We start from the raw sequence: 27,177 nt of genomic DNA, 5'->3' as shown, positions 1-27,177 counted from the left end.
ATAAACCAATCACCTGGTCCTACAGTACTGCAGGGTTATAGACATAAACACCTGTGTGTGTCTGTGTGAGTTCTGTATTTTGTCTTATAAAGGAAAGAAGTTGAGTTAATCAGGACAGAATCAGATTAACAACCCATTGTGTTTGTTCCTCCATCTCCATCTCTAGAATGACCTCTCTCTCTGAGACACTGACCCGTTCCATATACCCAGAATGACCTCTCTCTCTGAGACACTGACCCGTTCCATATACCCAGAATGACCTCTCTCTCTGAGACACTGACCCGTTCCATATACCCAGAATGACCTCTCTCTCTGAGACACTGACCCGTTCCATATACCCAGAATGACCTCTCTCTCTGAGACACTGACCCAGAATGACCTCTCTCTCTGAGACACTGACCCAGAATGACCTCTCTCTCTGAGACACTGACCCGTTCCATTTACCCAGAATGACCTCTCTCTCTGAGACACTGACCCAGAATGCCCTCTCTCTCTGAGACACTGACCTGTTCCATATACCCAGAATGGCCTCTCTCTCTGAGACACTGACCCGTTCCATATACCCAGAATGACCTCTCTCTCTGAGACGCTGACCCGTTCCATATACCCAGAATGACCTCTCTCTCTGAGACACTGACCCGTTCCATATACCCAGAATGACCTCTCTCTCTGAGACACTGACCCAGAATGACCTCTCTCTCTGAGACACTGACCCAGAATGACCTCTCTCTCTGAGACACTGACCCAGAATGACCTCTCTCTCTGAGACACTGACCCGTTCCATATACCCAGAATGACCTCTCTCTCTGAGACACTGACCTGTTCCATTTACCCAGAATGACCTCTCTCTCTGAGACACTGACCTGTTCCATTTACCCAATTGATTTAAGGCATAGGTCACACAGAATGGATGCAAAAGTCCTAAAGAGGAGTTCAATTAATTGTGCCTTAGTCTGTCTCCCAAATGGCACCCTATTCCCTATGTGGGCCCTGGTCAATAGTGCACTATTTAAGGAATCAGGTGCAATTTGGGACACACCCTTTCAAGTTCTACCCACTCCTGTGTCAACAACCTATATCTGTGAAGCGTTGCCTATTCCCTACATAGTGCACTACCGCTCCCTTACAAACAACAACCCCATTCCCTACATAGGGCACTACCGCTCCCTTACAAACAACAACCCCATTCCCTACATAGTGCACTACCGCTCCCTTACAAACAACAACCCTATTCCCTACATAGTGCACTACTTTTGGCCAGTGTTAAAGGGGGACTAGGGTAGTATTTGAGACACTGACAGCGATAGATTAGCAACACTTTCTGTAAAACAGTAGATTCAGTTTTTATTTCTTGCAGACCCTCCTCCTCCTCCTCCTCGCCCCGACTCTCTCAGAAGAGGGTGCACTTCTTGCGCCTCTTTTTGATTGGCGGCGGGCACAGGACGGCCCGGATGGACTCGTCAAAAACGGTCTTCAGCCCCCTCTGGGTCAGGGCTGAGCACTCCAGGTACTTCACCGCACCTGTAGGGGACAGGAGACAGCCAATCAGAGAAGGGGATGAGGACTGACACACATCCAATTGGTCAGTCAGAAACTTGGACTCAAAATAGGTGAGTTCAGACACAGGTGAACACTTGAGCTCAAAGAAGCTGTCAGAAACACATTCAGACACACTACATCCTCGCACTCTTTCTCAAACCAAAACCCCCCCCCTCCTCCACAGACACCCACCTATCTCCCGTGCCATGGCCAGGCCCTGAGGGTAGGTGATTGGGGACAACTTCTTGTCCCTCAGCCTCTCAATAGTGTCCTTGTCGTCCCTCAGGTCCAGCTTCGTGCCCACCAGGATGATGGGGGTGTTGGGGCAGTGGTGACGCACTTCCGGGTACCACTGTTCAAGGTCACATACAGGTCAAAGGTTCATTTTAATACAATTTTAACCTTTATTTAACTAGGCAAGTCAGTTAAGAAAAAAATCGTATTTACAATGACAGCCTACACCGACCAAACCCAGACGATGCTGGGCCAATTGTACGGCGCCCTATGGGACTCCCAATCATGTCCAGTTGAGATACAGCCTGGATTCGAACTAGGGGGTCTGTCGTGACGCCTCTAGCACTGAGATGCAGTGCCTTAGACCGTAATTGTAAATAAGAATATGTTCTTAACTGACTTGCCTAGTTTAATTTTTAAAATGTAATAAAAATGAACCCTTGACCTCTGAGCTCTATGTGACCTTTAACAGTGGTACCCGGAAGTTCCACTGTTAAGATCATTAAGGTCAAAGGGTTATAAGGTCTTAAAAGGTCAACCTACATAAAGAGGTTGTGGAGTTGGGCCATCAGCCCAAACAGCAACATGAATGAACACAATGTAACACTGTACAATGTGGTGCTGACAATATTAGTGATATTACCATGACTGTTATTTAGCAGGGTGATAAAGATACTCACCTTAGCTCTGACGTTCTCAAAGGAGGCAGGGCTCACCAAAGAGAAACATGTCAAGAACACGTCCTGTTCGGACAATACACAGAAAACAGACAGTGTATTAAACAGGCTAATTAAACAAGAAACACTGCATGAAAAAAACTGCGTTGGACTCTGTGATTTCTGTGACTCAGTGACTCTATACGTTCTGTATAGAAAAGGACAGCAGCTGGAGAGACTAAAGGATGCGTTGGTATTCAGAGCAGGTACGGTAACCTTACAGAGGGGCTGGAGGAGTCTGGAGCTGGGGCCTCGTAATGCAACACCAGTGTGTGTGTGTGCAGGGGTTCCTCTGGACAGGGAGGCAGACAGGATGTATTACTGAGGCAGACAGGATGTATTACTGAGGCAGACAGGATGTATTACTGAGGCAGACAGGATGTATTACTGTATTACTGAGGCAGACAGGATGTATTACTGAGGCAGACAGGATGTATTAATGAGGCAGACAGGATGTATTACTGAGGCAGACAGGATGTATTACTGAGGCAGACAGGATGTATGTATTACTGAGGCAGACAGGATGTATGTATTACTGAGGCAGACAGGATGTATTAATGAGGCAGACAGGATGTATTACTGAGGCAGACAGGATGTATTACTGAGGCAGACAGGATGTATTACTGAGGCAGACAGGATGTATTACTGAAGCAGACAGGATGTATTAATGAGGCAGACAGGATGTATTACTGAGGCAGACAGGATGTATTACTGAGGCAGACAGGATGTATTACTGAAGCAGACAGGATGTATTACTGAGGCAGACAGGATGTATTACTGAAGCAGACAGGATGTATTACTGAGGCAGACAGGATGTATTACTGAGGCAGACAGGATGTATTACTGAGGCAGACAGGATGTATGTATTACTGAGGCAGACAGGATGTATGTATTACTGAGGCAGACAGGATGTATGTATTACTGAAGCAGACAGGATGTATGTATTACTGAGGCAGACAGGATGTATGTATTACTGAGGCAGACAGGATGTATGTATTACTGAGGCAGACAGGATGTATTAATGAGGCAGACAGGATGTATTACTGAGGCAGACAGGATGTATTACTGAGGCAGACAGGATGTATGTATTACTGAGGCAGACAGGATGTATGTATTACTGAGGCAGACAGGATGTATGTATTACTGAGGCAGACATGGTGTATGTATTACTGAGGCAGACAGGATGTATTACTGAGGCAGACAGGATTTATGTATTACTGAGGCAGACAGGATGTATGTATTACTGAGGCAGACAGGATGTATGTATTAATGAGGCAGACAGGATGTATTACTGAGGCAGACAGGATGTATTACTGAGGCAGACAGGATGTATTACTGAGGCAGACAGGATGTATTAATGTGTTATAACAACACCACTCAGTAATCCTGGTGGTTGGCCTGTCACTGTCACTGGTCTGACTATTATATATATTTTATTTCACCTTTATTTAACCAGGAAGGCCAGTTGAGAACAAGTTGTCATTTACAACTGCAACCTGGCCAAGATAAAGCAAAGCAGTGCGACAAAAACAACAGTGTGTGCAAATGTAGTAAGATTAGGGAGGTAAGGCAATAAATAGGCCATAGAGGCAAAATAATTACAATTTAGCATTAACACTGGAGTGATAGATGTGCAGATGATGATGTGCAAGTAGAGATACTGGGGTGCAAAAGAGCAAGAAGATAAATACCAATATGGGGATGAGGTAGTCGGGTGTGCTGTTTACAAATTGGCTGTGTACGGGTACAGTGATCGGTAAGCTGCTCTGACAGCTGGTGCTTAAAGTTAGAGAGGGAGATATAGAACTCCAGCTTCAGTGATTTTTGCAATTCGTTCCAGTCATTGGCAGCAGAGAACTGGAAGGAAAGGCGGCCAAAGGAGGTGTTGGCTTTGGGGGTGACCAGTGAAATATACCTGCTGGAGCACGTGCTACGGGTGGGTGTTGTTATGGTGACCAGTGAGCTGAGATAAGGCGGGGATTTACCTAGCAAAGACTTATAGATGACCTGGAGCCAGTGGGTTTGTCAACGAATATGTAGTGAGGGCCAGCCAACGAGAGCATACAGGTCGCAGTGGTGGGTAGTATATGGGGCTTTGGTGACAAAATGGATGGCACTGTGATAGGCTACATCCAATTTGCTGAGTAGAGTGTTGGAGGCTATTTTCGCCGAAGTCAAGGATTGGTAGGATAGTCAGTTTTACGAGGGCATGTTTGGCAGCATGAGTGAAGGAGGCTTTGTTGCGAAATACGAAGCCGATTCTAGATTTTATTTTGGATTGGAGATGTTTAATGTGAGTCTGGAAGGAGAGTTTACAGTCTAACCAGACACCCAGGTATTTGTAGTTGTCCACATATTCTAAGTCAGAACCATCCAGAGTAGTGATGCTAATCGGGCAGGCGGGTGCGGCAGCAATTGGTTGAAGAGCATGCACTTAGTTTTACTAGCATGTAAAAGCAGTTGGAGGCCACGGAAGGAGTGTTGTATGACATTGAAGCTCATTTGGAAGTTTGTTAACACAGTGTCCAAAGAAGGGCCAGATGTATACAGAATGGTGTCGTCTGCGTAGAGGTGGTTTAGAGAGTCACCAGCAGCAAGAGCGACATCATTTATATATACAGAGAAAAGAGTCGGCCCGAGAATTGAACCCTGTGGCACACCCATAGAGACTGCCAGAGACCCGGACAACAGGCCCTCCGATTTGACACACTGAACTCTGTCTGAGAAGTAGTTGGTGAACCAGGCGAGGCAATCATTTGAGAAACCAAGGCTATTGAGTCTGCCAATAAGAATGCCGTGATTGACAGAGTCGAAAGCATTGGCCAGGTCGATGAAGACGGCTGCACAGTACTGTCTTTTATCGATGGTGGTTATGATGTCGTTTAGGACCTGGAGCGTGGCTGAGGTGCACCCGTGACCAGCTTGGAAACCAGATTGCATAGCGGAGAAGGTACAGTGGGATTCGAAATGGTCGGTGATCTGTTTGTTGACTTGGCTTCCGAAGATTTTAGAAAGGCAGGGCAGGATCATCCCCCTTTGAAGAGGGGGATGACCGCGGCAGCTTTCCAATCTTTGGGGATCTCAGACTATACAAAAGAGAGGTTGAACAGGCTAGTAATAGGGGTTGCAACAATTTCGGCAGATACTTTTAGAAAGAGAGGGTCCAGATTGTCTAGCCCAGCTGATTTGTAGGGATCCAGATTTTGCAACTCTTTCAGAACATCAGCTGTCTGGATTTGGGTGAAGGAGACGCAGGGGGGACTTGGGCAAGTTTCTGCGGGGAGTGCAGAGCTGTTGGCCGGGGTATGGGTAGCCAGGTGGAAAGCATGGCCAGCCGTAGAAAAGTGCTTATTGAAATGATCGATTATCAGAGATTTATCGGTGGTGAGTGTTTCCTAGCCTCAGTGCAGTGGGCAGCTGGAAGGAGGTGCTCTTATTCTCTATGGATTTTACAGTGTCCCAAAATGTTTTGGAATTAGTGCTACAGGATGCAAAATTCTGTTTGAAAAAGCTAGCCTTAGATTTCCTAACTGACTGTGTATATTGGTTCCTAACTTCCCTGAAATGTTGCATATCGCGGGGACTATTCGATGCTAATGCCGTACGCCACAGGATGTTTTTGTGCTGGTTGAGGGCAGTCAAGTCTGGGGTGAACCAAGGGCTATATCTGTTCTTAGTTCTACATTTTTGAATGGGGGCATGCTTATTTAAGATGGTGAGGAAGGCATTTTTAAAAAGCAAACAGTTATCCTCTACTGACGGGATGAGGTAAATATCCTTCCAGGATACCCAGGACAGGTCGATTAGAAAGGCCTGCTCGCTAAAGTGTTTTAGGGAGCGTTTGACAGTGATGAGGGGTGGTCGTTTGACAGCGGATCCATTACGGACGCAGGCAATGAGGCAGTGATCGCTGAGATCCTGGTTGAAAACAGCAGAGGTGTATTTAGAGGGCAAGTTGGTCAGGATGATATCTATGAGGGTGCCCATGGTAATGGATTTAGGGTTGTACCTGGTAGGTTCCTTGATAATTTGTGTGAGAATAGGACTATTCTCCTCTCTGGCTGGGATGGGTGGAACGTTAAAATAGCCCCCCTAATCATTTTCTCTGAAGCAGCAGCCAGGCAGGCAGGAAGCTGTGTGTCTGACGGAGCCGCCACTGGCGAGATAATGAGGAAAACAGTGGAATAACAGGAAACTGTGTGGAGAATGAGTTAAGCAGAACCAGGAAGACACAAGATGGAGGATGTGGAATGTGTATGAGTGATAATGAATGAGAGATGTGTGAGTGGGTGAGTGAGTGAGTGAGTGAGTGAGTGAGTGAGTGAGTGAGTGAGTGAGTGAGTTACCGTCTGTGGATAGGACAGTGGTCTGAGCCTGTCGTAGTCCTCCTGTCCTGCAGTATCCCACAGTCCCAGATTCACTGGTTTCCCATCTACCATCACATTGGCAGAGTAGTTGTCAAACCTGAGAGGACAGGATGTTGTTCAGAGAAGTACACACACACACACAAACAGGCATGCACACACACACACACACACACACACACACACACACACAAACAAACATGCACGCACGCACGCACGCATACACACACACACACAAACACATAGGAATGCACACACACACACAAAAACAGGCATGCACCCACACACACATCGTTATTGTAGTGAAGCTTCATGCTATGATACTCACACTGTGGGGATGTATTCTCCAGGGAAGGCATTGGTGGTATAGCTGATGAGAAGACATGTCTTTCCCACCGCTCTGAGAGAGAAAGAATGCCATGTTTGTTTATTTTACTTTTGTATATTATCTATTTCACTTGCTTTGGCAATGTAAACATTTGTTTCCCATGCCAATAAAACCCTTTAAACTGAAAAATGAATTGAGAGAAAGAGAGATATATAGAGAGAGGGGTAGAGAGAGATAGAGGGATAGAGAGAGAGAGGGGGATAGAGAGAAAGATAGAGAGAGAGGGGTAGAGAGAGAAGAGAGAGATAGAGGGATAGAGAGAGAAAGAGAGAGAGGGATAGAGAGAGAAGAAAGAGAGAGAGAGAGAGAGGGATAGAGAGAGAGAGATATATATATAGAGAGAGAGGGATATATAGAGAGAGTAATCAAATCAATAAATAAAGGCTAAAGGCTGTGTATGGTTGTTTGGCAGTGTGTGTGTGTGTGTGTGTGAACACAGACACTGTCCTACATAGCCTTCTGGCTAGGGGGCACATTGGCAGACCACAGCTGCCTTGCTATGTTGTTGTCTTAGGTCTCTCTTTATGTAGTGTTGTGTTGTCTCTCATTGTCGTGATGTGTGTTTTGTCCTATATTTATGTTTTATTTATTTGTTCTTTTTAATCCCAGCCCCCGTCCCCGCAGGAGGCCTTTTGCCTTTTGGTAAAATACATTTTGTTTGTCCCCACAAGGTCAAATGCTATTTCTAGTGGGTTTAGGGTTAGAATTAGTGTTAGAATTAGTGTTAAAGGTTAGGAGCTAGGGTTAGGAGCTAGGGTTAGATTTAGGGTTAGGAGCTAGGGTTAGGAGCTAGGGTTAGATTTAGGGTTAGGAGCTAGGGTTAGGAGCTAGGGTTAGATTTAGGGTTAGGAGCTAGGGTTAGGAGCTAGGGTTAGATTTAGGGTTAGGAGCTAGGGTTAGGAGCTAGGGTTAGATTTAGGGTTAGGAGCTAGGGTTAGGAGCTAGGGTTAGATTTAGGGTTAGGAGCTAGGGCTAGGAGCTAGGGTTAGATTTAGGGTTAGGAGCTAGGGTTAGGAGCTAGGGTTAGATTTAGGGTTAGGAGCTAGGGTTAGGAGCTAGGGTTAGATTTAGGGTTAGGAGCTAGGGTTAGGAGCTAGGGTTAGATTTAGGGTTAGGAGCTCAAATCAAATGTTATTTGTCACATGTGCCGAATACAACAACCTTACAGTGAAATGCTTATTGCAACAACCTTACAGTGAAATGCTTATTGCAACAACCTTACAGTGCTTTAAGAAGTTAAGAAAATAAAAATACAAAGTGTTAAGTAAAAAGTAGATAAGTAAAACATTTGAAATAAAAGTAACAAATAATTAAACAGCAGCAGCAAAATAACAAGTGAGGCTGTATACAGGGGGTACCGGTACAGAGTCAATGTGTGGGGGCACCGGTTAGTTGAGGTAATATGTACATGTAGGTAGAGTTAAAGTGACTATACATAGATGATAAACAGAGTAGCAGCAGTGTAAAAGAGGGGTCTGGGTAGCCCTTTGATTAGCTGTTCAGGAGTCTCATGACTTGGGGGTAGAAGCTGTTAAGAAGCCTTTTGGACCCGACTAGGGTTAGATTTGGGGTTAGGGAAAATAGGACTTTGAATGGGACTGAACCTTGTCCCCACAAGGTTAGTTGTACAATATTGCGCATGTGTGTGTGTGTGTTGCCCATCCCCTAAAAAAATCCTAGACAGGGCCCCCCACACCCCTGTTTAGCTATGCTATGCAGTCCAGTCACCCTACTTCCACACACTACCCAAGATCTACGCCGCATCCGCACCGCATCACAATGTAGCAGAAGTCAAATAAACCTGTCTTTCAATGATGTCTATGGTAGAAAGGCTATATAAACCCGGTATATCGCATAGGTGCCCATGTCCATCCGTAGCCCGTGCCTCCGTAGGAGCTGCTGGCTGTGTAGGTGTGAAAGCATTACATCATTTAATGAGTCTCAGCCAAGACCTCCCAGCGACATTTCTGCAACTATGCACATATTCATGTATATTTCACAATTTTGCTCCCCCCCAAAAAACCCGACAAATATGGGTTTCCAAATGTTGTTAATCCGAGAAGCTTTAGTTAGTTGTTTTTATATTTCAATGAAACCTTCAAATAGCTTTAGTTCAATTTCAGACAATATTTCACACCCGAACTTAAAATGTTATTGTGCAAAACCTGGCGGAAAATTTGGCAAATACATTGATAACATGAAATCACAAAGTATGCTAACAAAAGAAAAATGTAATTGCTCAACATTCATTTGACGCTCACGCACTGATGAGAGAGCGGATTCTAGCGAACTGAAAGCCAACCCATTCAACCCGCTATAGCCCCAGCCCTTACTGCAACAATTGCCCTCACAGACTCGAAAAATGACACATTTTCAGCCTAAACACACACAAAAGGTCTTACCCATCGCCCACCACGACGCATTTGATGGCCTGCATTTTGCAGAGGGTGTTGGTATCCAACGACTGACTTTTCCCTGCGTTTAAAATGGCATATTGTTTATAATTTCTGATATCGCTAATAATAAGTGAATTGGTACAGGTCCTCGCGACCAGGCTGCAGTAGCGGAGGGGAGGCAGTGTCGAATCCCGGCGGAACCTCCCGGAAAAGACCGAACGTGTTTAAAGGGAAAGTTGTATTTTCCCGACAGCAGTTGAACTCTAGACGACAATGTGTTCTTCCCAAATCACACCCTATTCCCTAAGTAGTACACTACGGGCCCAAGGGGTTCTGGTCAAAAGTAGTGCACTACATAGGGATTATGGGGCAATTTGGGACACATTCCATGTGTCCAGTGGGTTCCTCTGTAGTGACTATGTGCAGAGTTATGGTGATGAAGGACTTCAGAATGGACATACAGAGAGAGACACACCTCAAACAAACCATCAATAACCACAGGTGACACACTTTGTAAGAATGTATTTGTTTTATTGCTTGACCTGCCATTAGGACAACCTAAACCAAAAGGATTATAACTGAGCACAAACAGTAAAGCAAACCTTGTACAGTCATAATCATCATCATCATAATAAAATGGTCCTCTAGCCACCCTATTCCCTACATAGACCACTTCCTCTTCCCTAAACAGACACCCTATTCCTGACCAGGGCTCTAAAGTAGTGCACTATAAAAGGAAAAAGGTTCCATTTGGGACGCAGCCCGCAGGCCTTGTCAAACGTCAATGAGAGCTTGAAGGCCACGTCCCGAATCACCACCCTTTTTCCTCTCCTGAAGTGTGCACTTGCACACTTTTTTTTTTGCATGGACTTAGCAATGCTGGAAACTTCCCTCCTCCCTCCAGCCAATGCTTATACCAATCCCATGCTTTTAAATCTACGACAGGGAGTGTGCAAGCCAAGTGGACACTATGTGAGCAGGGAAGAGAATTGGGACGTAGCCGAAGAATGGGAGCACTAAACAGAGTAGGCCCAATCCTAAACCAAAAACCTTGACCCCTACTCTAGATAGGAAAGGATTGGTTAGGTACAAGCCATATGGTAACAGCTCCACCGTGCCCTCTGATAGGACAGGTGGAGTTGTGAGCCACCACGATGACACCGTGCTGCCCGTCTGACCCTGGACTTGCTCCAGACCATCCTCACCCCTCCCCTCTGACAGCCTCCCTCCGATGACCACTCAAGCCATGAACTTTCCGACCCTCTCATGAACTTCCATCTGATGAACAATGTATTTTTCTAAATTGCTAGTCTTTTTGTGTGTTGCTTTAAAGCACTTTGAGATTCTTTATGTAATAACAGCACTATAAGAGTTTCATTATTATATTGCTGATACCCATCCAATCCTCTCAGCTCTGAACTAGTGCCCAAAGGGTAGGATGTAGGAATAGGGGCTAGGGGTTGATTTGGGACACACAATATTTCTCTAAACCAGGGGTGCACAGCTGTGGTCCTGGGGGCATCTGCAGTGTTTTCTGCTTTACTTACTAACCTTTTAAAGGTGGCCTCAGCGATATGGCGTAGATGTAGACAGTAAACAGCACAGTGGGTCAATTTCCACAACTAAGAGCGTTGAAGCACGAAGCTCAACTTGTCCTCTGTTTTGGTGCCCTGGCTACCACTCTGTAGTGAACACGTGTACATGCACAGATACTGTGTGTGAGAGAGAAGTGTTGCATCTCGCTCATCTTAGTATCTTACGTTGTTGCTCGTGGCAACATCATTTCACAGAGTCTAACTTTAAAATCACAGACTAATTTTGACCTGGGCCACCAGGTGTGTGTGTGCACTCTATCCAATCAATTATATTACTTAATCAATTTAGTGCCAGGGACAAATGAAAACCTGAGCTGTGGACCTCTGTTCTATAAGCCCTGATCACATGACCTAAGGCAAAACTACAGTCATCATCTCGGACTGTTTGGATTCTCGTACATACTGCACCTTACAGTTATTGTACTTACAGTGGCAGTGTTGCACATAGACCCTGGTAAAGCTATAATGGTGATTGTTGTTAGTGTGTCAGAAACACCTCACTGACCGTTCATCTATAGACAGAACACTGTACTTAATAAGGTTTCAGAATGACGCTAACTTTCCCAAGTCCTCCCACTGCTGGAGTTCTAGATTCCTCCAAGTCCTCCCACTGCTAGAGTTCTAGATTCCTCCAAGTCCTCCCACTGCTGGAGTTCTAGATTCCTCCAAGTCCTCCCACTGCTAGAGTTCTAGATTCCTCCAAGTCCTCCCACTGCTGGAGTTCTAGATTCCTCCAAGTCCTCCCACTGCTAAAGTTCTAGATTCCTCCAAGTCCTCCCACTGCTAGAGTTCTAGATTCCTCCAAGTCCTCCCACTGCTAAAGTTCTAGATTCCCCCAAGTCCTCCCACTGCTAGAGTTCTAGATTCCTCCAAGTCCTCCCACTGCTGGAGTTCTAGATTCCTCCAAGTCCTCCCACTGCTGGAGTTCTAGATTCCCCCAAGTCCTCCCACTGCTAGAGTTCTAGATTCCTCCAAGTCCTCCCACTGCTAGAGTTCTAGATTCCTCCAAGTCCTCCCACTGCTGGAGTTCTAGATTCCTCCAAGTCCTCCCACTGCTGGAGTTCTAGATTCCTCCAAGTCCTCCCACTGCTGGAGTTCTAGATTCCCCCAAGTCCTCCCACTGCTGGACTTCCCCCATCAGATGCACTAGGGATTCATGAGGGCTATCAACCACTTCAGTAGGCAAGTTATACAACAAGCAGTAGCCTAGAATAGCTTACTACTTCATTTTACTCTGGCCTCCATGAGAGAACATAGAAAACCATCAACTAACATTATTTCAACATTGGGTGCAGGGCATCAACTAGATACACTGTGTGTGTCTGAAAAGGCACCCGATTCCCTATAAAGTGCACTACTTTGACCAGAGCCCAATGACACCCTATATAGTGCACTACTTTTGACCAGAGCCTATGGGGCTTTATATATAGGAAACAGAGTGGCATTTCAGACAAGCACACAGCCTGACAAATAAAAAATCCAATTTATTCACACAATAGACCAAGGACAGTTGAACAGTAAAAATGTAAAAACACCATAAATCGATCAAGCATGAGATGTAGCAAGGCCATGTCCATTCCCGACTGATACTAGTTCAGTTGGAAACGTTTTACCCAGGACAACACACCATGGTGGAAATAAAACAACATTGCATGCCTCCAAAATGCCACCCCTATTGCCTATACAGCGTACTGCTTAGTCAAAGGCATTGCACTATATAAGGAATAGGGTTCCATTTGGAACACACACACACGTCCATAACAACAGATTGATTCAACAGTTACTTTCAGAGGACTAGTCTATACATGAAGGATTTGTATCCAAATCTCTATACATCACAGTTTTGATGGATTCCTTTATAATTTCCATGAAAATAACAGCAGTAACACTTTGGATAGCGTTAGGCTGGAGAGAGGGGAGTCTTACGCTAACGGTATACTATATAGTACGTTACAAAATATTCAGCAAAATTCTAAAATGGCAAATGTCCAGTAGTTGGGATTAGAACAAACATGGGTTTTTCAAAAGACAACAAAAATGGTTCAAACTAAAATGGTTAGATAAATGTTAGACCCCAAACATTGAAAACACTCGCCTCCACGATGGTATGGAACCGGAATCCTTTTGGTTCTAATTGTTAATTCTAAGAGAGTGTGGATAGAACGCAACCAGGCACTTCTCAAAGATAGTTTATAACGAGGGTTCAGTCTTGTAACTAACACTTCAATGAGGGGGTGAAAAACAGGCGTTTTCAGAAACAGACCTCCCGTGTGAAAAACATTTGAAAACGATAGCTTCCTAAACACCACTAGGTATGACACTGGACATGTACCATCCACGGGATGAAACAATACTATTAAAACCCACCAGGGTTGATATCAGAACGCTCCACATTCTTCATTCAACTACAGAGGTTGAATTAACGTTGAGTTGTAACATGTTTTCCCCACAGCCATCACCTGTTATAAAACCTCTTATTTAGAAGCTAAATGGACACATGTAGCACAAAGTGAAATACTGAACATCCCTTCAGACTGATCAACTTGACCCTGGTCAGAGTAACTTGATGTTCTGCCCAGATCTGCTTTCTGTGACCAACTAAAAGTTGTTTTCCCTTTCCTGAAGGGAGCATTTTAACACACCCAGACACAATGACACGTATACGATCTATCCCAACAACCAGAGGGGGGGGGGGGGGGGGGGACAAGATGGGAAAGAGAGAGAAAGGGGGGTAGAGAGAGATAGAAAACCTTCCAATAGGGAGAGAGCAGTCGCACCACTGGACCCTCAACATCAACCTCATGGTGTAGAAACCACAGCTTCTTAGTACCCTCAAAGAACATTCCAGAAAACAACTATAAAAAGTTAAGTATAAAGAACACAGATGAGCCTTTGGGGGATATCTATTCAAAACAACATTTCTCTCAAGATTGTCTGTCTCCCCCCCCATAAGTCACTTTAGACTTGTCCCAGACATTAGGAATATCATGACACAATTGCGGTTCCAATTCAATCCTTCTCTCTTCCTTACAAGTCACAAAGGAACATTTCTTTGTGACATCATAGCCCCTGGGTGATGTCCATTGTAAGCCGACTCATGGTGTGTCTAGTCCACACATTACAAGGTCTTCTGGACCCTAACCAGGACAGACTCATGGTGTGTCTAGTCCACACATTACAAGGTCTGCTGGACCCTAACCAGGACAGACTCATGGTGTGTCTAGTCCACACATTACAAGGTCTTCTGGACTCTAACCAGGACAGACTCATGGTGTGTCTAGTCCACACATTACAAGGTCTTCTGGACCCTAACCAGGACAGACTCATGGTGTGTCTAGTCCACACATTACAAGGTCTTCTGGACCCTAACCAGGACAGACTCATGGTGTCTCTAGTCCACACATTACAAGGTCTTCTGGACCCTAACCAGGACAGACTCATGGTGTGTCTAGTCCACACATTACAAGGTCTTCTGGACTCTAACCAGGACAGACTCATGGTGTCTAGTCCACACATTACAAGGTCTTCTGGACCCTAACCAGGACAGACTCATGGTGTGTCTAGTCCACACATTACAAGGTCTTCTGGACCCTAACCAGGACAGACTCATGGTGTCTTTAGTCCACACATTACAAGGTCTTCTGGACCCTAACCAGGACAGACTCATGGTGTCTAGTCCACACATTACAAGGTCTTCTGGACCCTAACCAGGACAGACTCATGGTGTCTCTAGTCCACACATTACAAGGTCTTCTGGACCCTAACCAGGACAGACTCATGGTGTCTCTAGTCCACACATTACAAGGTCTTCTGGACCCTAACCAGGACAGACTCATGGTGTCTCTAGGTCTTAGTTTTGACCCGGTGTCAGAGAGAACACTGGGTGAACAGTAATGGAACTAACCCCAATGGAACCGCATTGTAATTCTATTGGAACCCTGGGTCTGAACAGACCCTCTGTCACGTTTGAACCCTCTCTAACCTGTTACCGTCTGAACACTACAGAGACAACTCATCCTGTCTTCATAGTTGACATTAAAATACTACAGAAATATTGTGCCCTCCAACAGAGTTCATTGCATACGTGTCAAATCAAATGAATCTGGGTTCATAGCAAATACAATAACACCAGAACAACAACAAAGTCCCAGCCAAGTGATCTGGAGCCCCGGGTGGAGGGTTAGAAACATGAAGAAAATAAACAGATCATTGGTGGAACCCGTTGTTAAGGAAGGAGGGACGAGCCGGGGGGGAGGGCGTAAAGGGGGGAGGAGCCAGAGGGCGAAGGAGTGGAGGGAGAGAGCGATAGAAGAATGGAGGGACTCAGACGGAGAGAGAGACGAAGCTGTTGTACTGCTGAATGTTCCTCTTCAGGATGTCTGAGCAGGGTCCCAGAACGCGTTCGAACCGCGGGCGGTCCAGCTTCACACACTTCAGAGGGCCGCGGGAGACCACGGTCGCAGCACGGGGACGGTTCATCAACAGGGCGATCTCACCTGGGACAGACGGAGAAGAGGACAACTGTTACAAACAACAACACTGGAAGAGAAGGGAGGAAGAAGAGGAACAATGATCCACATCATCACCATCAGCGCTGTTGCTGCCATCATGCAAACTCCCTGTCACATGTCACACACTGACCGCAATGGAGTTGGTAAGAGCACAAACTAGCCTGGTCCCAGATCATCGTAGGAGACCACTGATCTGGGACCAGGCTATCGTTGTCCAGTCAGTCCACTCACCAAAATAGTCCGAGGGCCCCAGTCTGCCCACCTCCACAAACTCTTCATTCTCTGACCGTCTCTGGAGCACAGCCGCTGAACCCTGAACACACACAGGAAGAGAAAAACTCAGGAACAAAAAGCACATAACCCAGAAGACCTGTGAGGGTGAGAGGACACATCACAGGTCAAAGTTGAGGTTAAAAGATGGTGATACCTTGTTGATGCCGTTTCCCTGAGAGAGAGAGAGAGACGAGACAGAGATGAGAGAGAGACAGAGAGAGAGACGAGAGAGAGACGAGAGAGAGAGAGATGAGAGAGAGAGAGAGAGATGAGAGAGAGAGAGACAGAGATGAGAGAGAGACAGAGAGAGAGACGAGAGAGAGAGAGAGAGAGACGATGAGAGAGAGCAGAGAGAGATGAGAGAGAGAGAGAGAGCTGACGAGAAGAGAGCGAGCACAGAGAGATAGACGACCGAGAGACGAGAGAGGAGAGAGACGAGAGAGAGAGAGATGAGAGAGAGAGAGAGCGATGAGGAGAGAGAGAGAGAGAGATGAGAGAGAGCAGAGAGAGAGAGAGAGAAGAGAGAGAGAGAGAGAGAGAGACGAGAGAGAGAGAGATGAGAGAGAGAGAGAGAGATGAGAGAGAGAGAGACAGAGATGAGAGAGAGACAGAGAGAGAGACGAGAGAGAGACGAGAGAGAGAGAGAGAGATGAGAGAGAGAGAGACAGAGATGAGAGAGACAGAGATGAGAGAGAGAGAGAGAGAAAGAGAGACAAGAGAGAGAGAGAGACAGAAATCCCAAGCTCTTAGCACGGCAAACAAAAGTCTACAAGTTGAAAGACAGCATTTAGAAATAAAACACAGAAGAAAAGGTTGGCATAACATATTTCCCATGAGATATTCAAGGGTGCTTCTTCTCTGGTCTAACGATACAGGAAGACAAAAGTAAACCTACACCTCTATTTTCAAGGAAACTAACTGGCTCCCGAGGGGCGGCAGCAGTCTAAGGCCCTGCATCTCAGTACTAGAGGTGTCACTACAGACCCTGGTTTGATTTCAGGCTGTATCACAACTGGCTGTTATTGGGAGTCCCATAGGGCGGCGCACAATTGGCCCAGCGTCGTCTGGGTTTGGCCGGTGTAGGCCGTCATTGTAAATAAGAATATGTTCTTAACTGACTTGCCTAGTTAAATAAAAAGGTTAAATAAAATCCAAAAAGACAGACAGCATATTGCAGAGATAATCCTACCTCCAGGATGATGAAGAACTCATCTCCAGGTTCACCCTGAACCACGATCTCCTGTCCGTCCTCAAACTGAACGGTCTCCAGAGCATCAGCTACCGTCAGCCTCTCCCACTTGTCCAGAGACTCTGTAGAGGACCACAGACACACACTAAAGTCAGCCTCTCCCACTTGTCCAGAGACTCTGTAGAAGACCACAGACACACACTAAAGTCAGCCTCTCCCACTTGTCCAGAGACTCTGTAGAGGACCACAGACACACACTAAAGTCAGCCTCTTCCACTTGTCCAGAGACTCTGTAGAGGACCACAGACACACTAAAGTCAGCCTCTTCCACTTGTCCAGAGACTCTGTAGAGGACCACAGACACACACTAAAGTCAGCCTCTCCCACTTGTCCAGAGACTCTGTAGAAGACCACAGACACACACTAAAGTCAGCCTCTCCCACTTGTCCAGAGACTCTGTAGAGGACCACAGACACACTAAAGTCAGCCTCTCCCACTTGTCCAGAGACTCTGTAGAGGACCACAGACACACACTAAAGTCAGCCTGGCAGATGTTGATACACACACTGGCCAAAGGGTGTCGCCACACAGCAACACAGCAGAGGGGGAATGACAGGAAAGATCGCAGGCTGGGTTTGTTTGTAGCGACTCGATTCCATACATGGCCACCTACACCAAATAGGTAGGTAGCATGTCGTTAGACTGTTCCGACTCTTTGAACATCTTGTTGGTCGAAGTCGTCATGTGTAGAATGTGTGACTCCTCACCTAAAATGGACACCTTGCTGAGGAATTCCTCATACATCTTACGCTTTCTCAAAGTGCTTCCCTGAAAGACAGAGCGACAGAGAGAGAGAGACAGACAGAGAGACAAGGAAACAGAGACAGAGCATGTTAAGTCCCATAGTAACACCCAAATGTGTACTAACTGTGTTGAGATTCAGCCCCAGACATCTGGAATTCCTACCATCGTTAGAGACCTCTGAATGTCTGAACTGTCACCGTGTGAAAGCTCAGTAAACAGGAAATATATGGAGCCGATATGTTCAAACCAACGTCTCCCAATAATGTTGTTAGCAGGGAAAATAACACCTTATAACATTGTATATGAAATGATATCTACGTAGAGGTGAATTAACCCATTCTGCCAGTCAGCCAGCCTCACCATGAGTATCCTCCTGTAACTGTCTCTGTCGATGCCCCACAGTTTGACGTTGCTCTTGGCTCGGACCGTGGCGGCCCTGGGGGTCCCATAGATCAGGGCTAGCTCGCCAAAGCTGCCCCCCTCCCCAATATTGGTCACCCACTCATTGTTCACATACACCTGTGAGCGCGAGCGAGCGAGAGAGAGCGAGAGGCAAGAGGGAGGGAGAGAGCAACAACCTCACCATTGGAAATAGCTTTCCCTACAGTATGAACTTCTGTCAGTATTTGTCTTACAATATAATGTCTTTTTAACAAACAGATGTACCACTATAGACCATAGATATGTTGTGTACAGAGTACATATCTACCACTATAGACCATAGATATGTTGTGTACAGAGTACATATCTACCACTATAGACCATAGATATGTTGTGTACAGAGTACATATCTACCACTATAGACCATAGAGATGTGTACAGAGTACATATCTACCACTATAGACCATAGATATGTGTACAGACTACATATCTACCACTATAGACCATAGATGTGTTGTGTACAGAGTACATATCTACCACTATAGACCATAGATATGTTGTGTACAGAGTACATATCTACCACTATAGACCATAGATATGTTGTGTACAGAGTACATATCTACCACTATAGACAGGTAGTCCGTCTTCCCTACTGTACACAACAGTTGACCTAGCGTGCAGACAGAAAACAGGGACGTACATCCATCTCTCCCTGGTCAATGACGTAGAAATTATCTCCCTCGTCACCTAGTGGGAAACAACCGCTGTGAGACATTCTGATCCAGCAGTAATGATGGTCATGTAATCATGTTGAAACTACAGCCAGGAGATTTTCCTGGACAGGCCACGTGGCCATTAAAAACTTCCATGACTTCATGTCAAAGTAAAAAGGTAAAATGGCGTACCTTGCTGAATGACCGTTTCCCCGGCGATGTAGGTAACAGAAAACATGGCGTCAAAGATGTCACTGTGAAGAGTGGAGGTGGTGGACACAATGACTGGATCAACATTATATCATACTTTCATTTCACAGCACCAGTAGTACACTATTGTTTAACACACAATCCGTGAACAGCTGTACCTTCTCTCGTTGTCGTCCAGGTGGGCAAACAGCACGTTCTTCTCAATGGCTTTAGCCAGGGCGGCCATCGTTTTGTAGTCTTTAGGAATAACCTGCAGAGGCAGAAGGTACAGCTTCATTGATCACAAGCAAACTGCCTGTTAAGATTATATTGATAAGATTGAAGTAGTGGCCGAGGCCCGATTCTCCACCCTTCTCCTGAAGTGTACACTCCCACACTTTATCTGCATGGACTTTACCATGGTAAAGCCAATGCTTACCCCAATCCTATGCTTTTAAATGCATGATGGGTAATGTGCAAGGGGACACTTGTGGAAAAGGGTGGATGATCAGGAAGTAGCCTAGAAGAAGTTGGTAGTAATAACTGTAGGGTCAGGGGCACCTGTAGCGATGCGTGATTGGCTGAGGGCTGACCCCCCCTGACCTTTCTGACGTAGGAGGCGGCGTCTTCCTCTGTGTAGACCTCGGCGCTGATGGCACCGCGCCGCCGCCGCCCCTTCACCACGGGATTCATGGGAGGAGACACCTCATCCTCGCGGGAGTCGGAGCGAGAGTTGGACTTCTGCTGCTGTAGGTTCTGCTTAGCCTCCTCCTGGTGGTGGGGGGGGGGGGGAATTCAGTTATAGTAGAATAGAACAGAGATCTTCATGGTCCAGAATGGACCTGGGGCTTACCCACCCAGACCCGATATACATAGACACTAATACAGAGATCCGTACTGAACGGACCCGAAAATAACTACACACATTCCCTATAGACCTGGTCAGATCCAGAGACGGTCCGATCCGAGTGAGGGAAGCAGCTGAAAAGCCATTTAAGTTTCTTTATTAACCGGAGTTGATAAAGCGCGAGAGTGGAGGGGGGGGTTATTTATCATCAATCATAATGAAACATGTTCAATTTGATTTAAATAATGCAAAAACAAAGTGTTGGAGAAGAAAGTAAAAGTTCAATATGAGCCATGTAAAACAGCTGACGTTTAAGTTCCTTGCTCAGAACATGAGAACATATGAAAGCTGATGGTTCCTTTTAACATGAGTCTTCAATATTCCCAGGTAAGAAGTTTTAGGTTGTAGTTATTATAGGACTATTTCTCTCTATACGATTTGTATTTCATATACCTTTGACTATTGGATGTTCTTATAGGCACTTTAGTATTGCCAGTGTAACAGTATAGCTTCCGTCCCTCTCCTCGCTCCTACCTGGGCTCGAACCAGGAACACATCGACAACAGCCACCCTCGAAGCAGCGTTACCCATGCAGAGCAAGGGAAACAACTACTCCAACTCTCAGAGCGAGTGACGTTTGAAACGCTATTAGCGTGCACCCGGCTAACTAGCTAGCCATTTCACATGGGTTACACCAGCCTAATCTTGGGAGTTGATAGGCTTGAAGTCATAAACAGCGCAATGCATTGCGAAGGGCTGCTGGCAAAACGCACGAAAGTGCTATTTTGAATGAATGCTTACGAGCCTGCTGCTGCCTACCATCGCTCAGTCAGACTGCTCTATCAAATCATAGGCTTAATTATAACATAACACACAGAAACACGAGCCTTAGGTCATTAATATGGTCGAATCCGGAAACTATCATCTCGAAAACAAAACGTTATTCCTGTTACATTGCACAACCTTCAGTGTTATGTCATAATTACGTAAAATTCTGACAAATTACCCAAACTGTCGCATATACCCTGACTCTGCGTGCAATGAACGCAAAATGACACAATTTCACCTGGTTAATATTGCCTGCTAACCTGGATTTCATTTAGCTAAATACGCAGGTTTAAAAATATATACTTCTGTGTATTGATTTTAAGAAAGGCATTGATGTTTATGGTTAGGTACAGTCGTGCAACGATTGTGCTTTTTTCGCAAATGCGCTTTTGTTAAATCATCCCCGTTTGGCGAAGTCGGCTGTCTTTGTTAGGAAACTGCTGCATATACCCCGACTCTGTTTGCAAGAGAAGTGACACATTTTCCCTTGTTAAAAGAAATTCATGTTAGCAGGCAATATTAACTAAATATGCAGGTTTAAAAATATATACTTTTGTATTGATTTTAAGAAAGGCATTGATGTTTATGGTTGGAGCAACGTGTACCTAAGCGATTATATGCAACGCAGGACAGGCTAGATAAACTAGTAATATCATAAACCATGTGTAGTTAACTAGTGATTACGATTGATTGTTTTTTATAAGTTAAGTTTAATGCTAGCTAGCAACTTACCTTGGCTTCTTACTGCATTCGCGTAACCTCATGGAGTGCAATGTAAAGCAGGTGGTTAGAGCGTTGGACTAGTTAACCGTAAGGTTGCAAGATTGAATACCTGAGCTGACAAGGTAAAAATCTGTCTTTCTGCCCCTGAACAAGGCAGTTAACAAGGCACCGTTCCTAGGCCGTCATTGAAAATAAGAATGTGTTCTTAACTGACTTGCCTAGAAAAATAAAGGTCTTAAAAAAAATTAAAAAAAATAAAAAAAATTAAAATTGTAATTTTTTTGTTTGTTTTTAAAATCGCCCAAATCGGCGTCCAAAAATACCAATTTCCGATTGTTATGAAAACTTGAAATCGGCCCTAATTAAATCGGCCATTGCGATTAATCGGTCGACCTCTAATTGTGATGTCATTACGGGGTATTGTGATGCCATTACGGGGTATTGTGTGTAGATTAATTATCAATCCATATTAGAATATGGCTGTAACGTAACAAAATGTGGAAATAGTCAAGGGGTCTGAATACACTGTAGTTGTAGAACAGTATAGAATATAGCAGTATTTACCTTCTAGTGGGGAACACAGTAGAATAGAGCTCTGTTACTGTATACCCTTCTAGTGGGAACACAGTAGAATATAGCAGTATTTACCTTCTAGTGGGGAACACAGTAGAATAGAGCTCTGTTACTGTATACCCTTCTAGTGGGGAACACAGTAGAATAGAGCTCTGTTACTGTATACCCTTCTAGTGGGGAACACAGTAGAATAGAGCTCTGTTACTGTATACCCTTCTAGTGGGGAACACAGTAGAATAGAGCTCTGTTACTGTATACCCTTCTAGTGGGGAACACAGTAGAATAGAGCTCTGTTACTGTATACCCTTCTAGTGGGAACACACAGTAGAATAGAGCTCTATTACTGTATACCCTTCTAGTGGGAACACAGTAGAATAGAGCTCTGTTACTGTATACCCTTCTAGTGGGAACACAGAGAGTAGAATAGAGCTCTGTTACTGTATACCCTTCTAGTGGGAACACAGAGAGTAGAATAGAGCTCTATTACTGTATACCCTTCTAGTGGGAACACAGTAGAATAGAGCTCTATTACTGTATACCCTTCTAGTGGGAACACAGTAGAATAGAGCTGTTACTGTATACCCTTCTAGTGGGAACACAGTAGAATAGAGCTCTGTTACTGTATACCCTTCTAGTGGGAACACAGTAGAATAGAGCTCTGTTACTGTATACCCTTCTAGTGGGGAACACAGAGAGTAGAGCTCTATTACTGTATACCCTTCTAGTGGGAACACAGTAGAATAGAGCTCTGTTACTGTATACCCTTCTAGTGGGGAACACAGTAGAATAGAGCTCTGTTACTGTATACCCTTCTAGTGGGGAACACAGAGTAGAATAGAGCTCTGTTTCTGTATACCCTTCTTAGTGGGGAACACAGTAGAATAGAGCTCTGTTACTGTATACCCTTCTAGTGGGGAACACAGTAGAATAGAGCTCTGTTACTGTATACCCTTCTAGTGGGAACACAGTAGAATAGAGCTCTGTTACTGTATACCCTTCTAGTGGGGAACACAGTAGAATAGAGCTCTGTTACTGTATACCCTTCTAGTGGGAACACACAGTAGAATAGAGCTCTATTACTGTATACCCTTCTAGTGGGAACACAGAGAATATAATAGTTTTATTACTGTATACCATTAGAGCAAAGTAGGATTGGACTTTTCTGTCCACTGAGATGGATACTTGCCTTTGTTTACAAATATCAGCACACACACACAGGACCCTGCCCACCCAGACTCACCTTCTCCAGCCTCTCGAAGTACTCTCTGAGGAAGGCCATGGGTCTGTCTGGCCGGGAGGTACATAGCTGTACGATGCAGTCCTTCAGCAGCTGTTGAATGTTATGTTTCTGCACATACAGCTCACACTCCCTCAGACTCCTCTCCTCCTCACTGCTCGTACTGCCCGACGCCATCACACTCACAACCTATTGACCTGGGGACACAGACAGATAAACACAGAGAAAACACATGCACAGGGAGACAGGTGTAGCAGGAGAGAGGGGGTAGTGTTTTATAAACAGAAAGAGAGAGCAACAGAAAAGCCGGTGTAGCAGGAGAGAGGGGGTAGTGTTTGATAGATAGAGAGAAGAGAGAAGTAGAAACAGAGGACAGTGAGAAGAGAACATGAGGGTGTAGAGAAAAAAAGAGAGCATAATGATAAACAGAGTGAGGGAGGGAGAGAAACTTAACACCGGTGTGAAAAGTGGGGAGGACAAAACATTATTGGTTTAGAGCGAGGGTGGATAAACTCCCATATCTATTGGGTGAAATACCACAGTAGCAAGATTTGTGACCTGTTGCCACAAGAAAAGGGCAACCAGTGAAGAACAAACACCATTGTAAATACAACCCAAATGTATTTATTTTCCACAGAGCGAATGAGAAAGGGGGGAGAGACAAAGACTTGACACAAAGCTCCATTGTATCATCCCAACTCAAAATCTCAGGATAGCAGTAGACCACACCGCTGAACCAACGGACTAAACTCTCACTAGCATTCAACGGACATTGCAATGCATTATGTGGCAACCAGAACCAGTCTAGATCGCCACATTCGCCAACTCTCCCTATATAGCTAACCGTAGTTAGAGAGGGAGAACGCTACAAAACCATGACAGCAGCAGACAGGCATGTGACACCAGGGTGCGACGGAATTTTTCATAACCTGATTTATGGTGTGTGTGTGTACCCTACTGTATACTGAAAATGAGAATTAAACATTGACAAAACATGAAGACTTGGAGAGAGATGTCCATAATCCCCATAAATTAATCAATTTGGGACTGTGTCAATTATCAAAATTAAATTGATCACATACAAGGGCAAACAAACAAAGATGCAACTACCTACATAGATAATGTAAACTGGAGAGTGTTGGCAAGCTACCTAACTACTTAGTAACTTGCACCGTAGGACAAAACTACTGTCACAATAAACACCCAAGTGAAATGCTAGCTAGCTAATGGTAGTTAGCTGTGTCTTTCGAGTGCAGGCAACCATTCGTCTGTAGCTCGCAGCGGACCCTTGCTTAATATTCAGTAATAATGGATTTAATTATTAATAACTGTTTGGAAAGCACAGATAATTAATATTCAGAGAAATTCTGAAACGATTAACGTTAGCTAAAAGGCCCGCAGAGGTAAAAACAGCCATCTTGGAAACCTAGCTATCTTGCTAGTAACGTTAGCCAACTTGCGTTATCATAACAAACGGGAAGACGGCGAGATACAGCTTATAAAAAAGCAATATCCTCATACATGCAGCGCTCAAACACATACATCGCGATTATTTAAAACAAAATTAAGACAAACCGCTTACCAAACCAGATTGATAATGCTGTCTTTATTTCGGAAACTGACAGTTCTTCGTCCCTGTTTTTCCCCCTCGGTCCTTAGTTGGACGGCTGCCCTACAGGAATCAGGTTTGGACCAATCACTGCCTCGTTCTGGTATATACGTAACCTTAACTACCTTAAAGGGCAAGGCCTTTTTTGTACTGCCAACACACTAGATTATTTATGAAAGCATGCACGAAGAAATCATATTTACTCGGTTTGTTCTGATACTGAATACGTTTTTTATCCATTGAGATTACAGCAATAATTCTACCTATAATGGTAAGCCTATGTAAAAACTCAACTTCTCAAGGGACAAGAGAGACAAGTCTATTTGGATATTCTTGCTGCCCCTACAAATTTTGTATTTTGTAAAAATAAGCAGTAAACGAAATACTTGTTATCAAAACACTCACTTTCTGTGAAGTGTGTCTGATCTCCAAACAATATGCTCACTAAAGATTTACAACATTTGTGATAGATTTAAACCAGAAAACAGGTGTCAACATGTTCCTTGTTCAATCAAACTACTACAGGTGTACTGTCGAGGAAAAGTCTTATTCAGTCAAACTACTACAGGTGTACTGTTGAGGAAAAGTCTTATTCAGTCAAACTACTACAGGTGTAGTGTTGAGGGAAAGTCTCAGTTAAACTACTACAGGTCTACTGTTGAGGGAAAGTCTTATTCAGTCAAACTACTACAGGTGTACTGTTGAGGGAAAGTCTCAGTCAAACTACTACAGGTGTACTGTTGAGGGAAAGTCTCAGTTAAACTACTACAGGTGTACTGTTGAGGGAAAGTCTCAGTTAAACTACTACAGGTGTACTGTTGAGGGAAAGTCTCAGTTAAACTACTACAGGTGTACTGTTGAGGGAAAGTCTCAGTTAAACTACTACAGGTGTACTGTTGAGGGAAAGTCTCAGTTAAACTACTACAGGTGTACTGTTGAGGGAAAGTCTCAGTTAAACTACTACAGGTGTACTGTTGAGGGAAAGTCTCAGTTAAACTACTACAGGTGTACTGTTGAGGGAAAGTCTCAGTTAACTACTACAGGTGTACTGTTGAGGGAAAGTCTCAGTTAAACTACTACAGGTGTACTGTTGAGGGAAAGTCTCAGTTAAACTACTACAGGTGTACTGTTGAGGGAAAGTCTTTTTCAGTCAAACTACTACAAATGGAGAGGCCTTAGAAGCTGCCTGCTGCTGTTCAGAGGTAAATAAAATACAGTAACCTCTGTATGTAAAGAATAATAAGACAAGAAAAGAGTACAAAATGAAGCTCCTTATGGAAAATCAAGAGACACTTTTTGTTGACTATTATAAAAAATGGGAACATCAGCAACCTCATCTTCCACACAGACCATCCCCTGGCATGACACAGTGCTATATTAACCAGACCATCCCCTGGCACAGTGCTATATTAACCAGACCATCCCCTGGCATGGCACAGTGCTATATTAACCAGACCATCCCCTGGCATGACACAGTGCTATATTAACCAGACCATCCCCTGGCACAGTGCTATATTAACCAGACCATCCCCTGGCATGGCACAGTGTTATATTAACCAGACCATCCCCTGGCACAGTGCTATATTAACCAGACCATCCCCTGGCATGGCACAGTGCTATATTAACCAGACCATCCCCTGGCATGGCACAGTGTTATATTAACCAGACCATCCCCTGGCATGGCACAGTGCTATATTAACCAGACCATCCCCTGGCATGACACAGTGCTATATTAACCAGACCATCCCCTGGCATGGCACAGTGCTATATTAACCAGACCATCCCCTGGCACAGTGCTATATTAACCAGACCATCCCCTGGCATGGCACAGTGTTATATTAACCAGACCATCCCCTGGCATGGCATAGTGTTATATTAACCAGACCATCCCCTGGCATGGCACAGTGCTATATTAACCAGACCATCCCCTGGCATGGCACAGTGTTATATTAACCAGACCATCCCCTGGCATGGCACAGTGCTATATTAACCAGACCATCCCATGGCATGGCACAGTGCTATATTAACACAGACCATCCCATGGCATGGCACAGTGCTATATTAACAC

The 27,177-nt window shown here is 44.8% G+C and overlaps 2 protein-coding genes across 11 annotated transcripts; both read right to left on the bottom strand.

Moving 5' to 3' along the window:
- Positions 1–77: 77 nt before the first annotated feature.
- LOC115171935 (ras-related C3 botulinum toxin substrate 3) lies at positions 78–9,804 on the bottom strand. Of its 8 annotated transcripts, none has more exons than XM_029729192.1 (8): positions 9,644–9,804; positions 7,182–7,253; positions 6,836–6,953; positions 2,454–2,516; positions 1,732–1,891; positions 724–1,521; positions 380–454; positions 78–348 (listed from the first exon to the last, which is right to left on the bottom strand). In XM_029729192.1, exons 1-6 carry the CDS (start codon positions 9,676–9,678, stop codon positions 1,391–1,393), a joined length of 579 nt encoding a protein of 192 aa, XP_029585052.1. In that variant the 5' UTR covers positions 9,679–9,804; the 3' UTR covers positions 78–348; positions 380–454; positions 724–1,390. The 8 variants fall into 8 exon arrangements, with proteins under 8 accessions (XP_029585052.1, XP_029585054.1, XP_029585058.1 ...); XM_029729194.1 differs by having other exon boundaries at positions 411–454; XM_029729198.1 differs by having other exon boundaries at positions 411–454; positions 755–1,521.
- A 343-nt stretch (positions 9,805–10,147) lies between these two features.
- Positions 10,148–25,180, bottom strand: LOC115171934 (cAMP-dependent protein kinase type I-alpha regulatory subunit). 3 transcript variants are annotated; one of them, XM_029729187.1, is made up of 11 exons: positions 25,083–25,180; positions 23,504–23,697; positions 19,854–20,063; positions 19,472–19,563; positions 19,296–19,357; positions 19,091–19,137; positions 18,370–18,528; positions 17,973–18,033; positions 17,206–17,327; positions 15,975–16,056; positions 10,148–15,728 (listed from the first exon to the last, which is right to left on the bottom strand). In XM_029729187.1, exons 2-11 carry the CDS (start codon positions 23,675–23,677, stop codon positions 15,556–15,558), a joined length of 1,182 nt encoding a protein of 393 aa, XP_029585047.1. In that variant the 5' UTR covers positions 23,678–23,697; positions 25,083–25,180; the 3' UTR covers positions 10,148–15,555. The 3 variants fall into 3 exon arrangements, with proteins under 3 accessions (XP_029585047.1, XP_029585048.1, XP_029585049.1); XM_029729188.1 differs by having other exon boundaries at positions 19,896–20,063; XM_029729189.1 differs by lacking the exons at positions 10,148–15,728; positions 15,975–16,056; positions 17,206–17,327 and adding an exon at positions 17,423–17,715.
- Between the last annotated feature and the right edge of the window lie 1,997 nt (positions 25,181–27,177).

Source organism: Salmo trutta, chromosome 32 (assembly GCF_901001165.1).
Source record: "Salmo trutta chromosome 32, fSalTru1.1, whole genome shotgun sequence".
In the NCBI taxonomy this organism is placed as follows: Eukaryota; Metazoa; Chordata; class Actinopteri; order Salmoniformes; family Salmonidae; genus Salmo; species Salmo trutta.
This window is presented reverse-complemented; position numbering and strand designations above follow the sequence as displayed.

What these genes read in the sequence shown, in the direction of transcription:
- LOC115171935 (XM_029729199.1), bottom strand. Translation starts at nt 9,678, where the DNA reads ATGCAGGCCATCAAATGCGTCGTGGTGGGCGATGG. An exon ending in CACTGTCCTATCCACAGACG is followed by an intron (nt 2,517 to 6,835) that starts GTAACTCACTCA and finishes TTGTCCGAACAG; the next exon opens with GACGTGTTCTTGACATGTTT. An exon ending in GGCCATGGCACGGGAGATAG is followed by an intron (nt 1,522 to 1,731) that starts GTGGGTGTCTGT and finishes TGTCCCCTACAG; the next exon opens with GTGCGGTGAAGTACCTGGAG.
- LOC115171934 (XM_029729187.1), bottom strand. Translation starts at nt 23,677, where the DNA reads ATGGCGTCGGGCAGTACGAGCAGTGAGGAGGAGAGGAGTCTGAGGGAG. An exon ending in CAGCAAGGTGTCCATTTTAG is followed by an intron (nt 17,328 to 17,972) that starts GTGAGGAGTCAC and finishes GGTCCTCTACAG; the next exon opens with AGTCTCTGGACAAGTGGGAG. An exon ending in AGTTCTTCATCATCCTGGAG is followed by an intron (nt 16,057 to 17,205) that starts GTAGGATTATCT and finishes GTGTGTGTTCAG; the next exon opens with GGTTCAGCGGCTGTGCTCCA.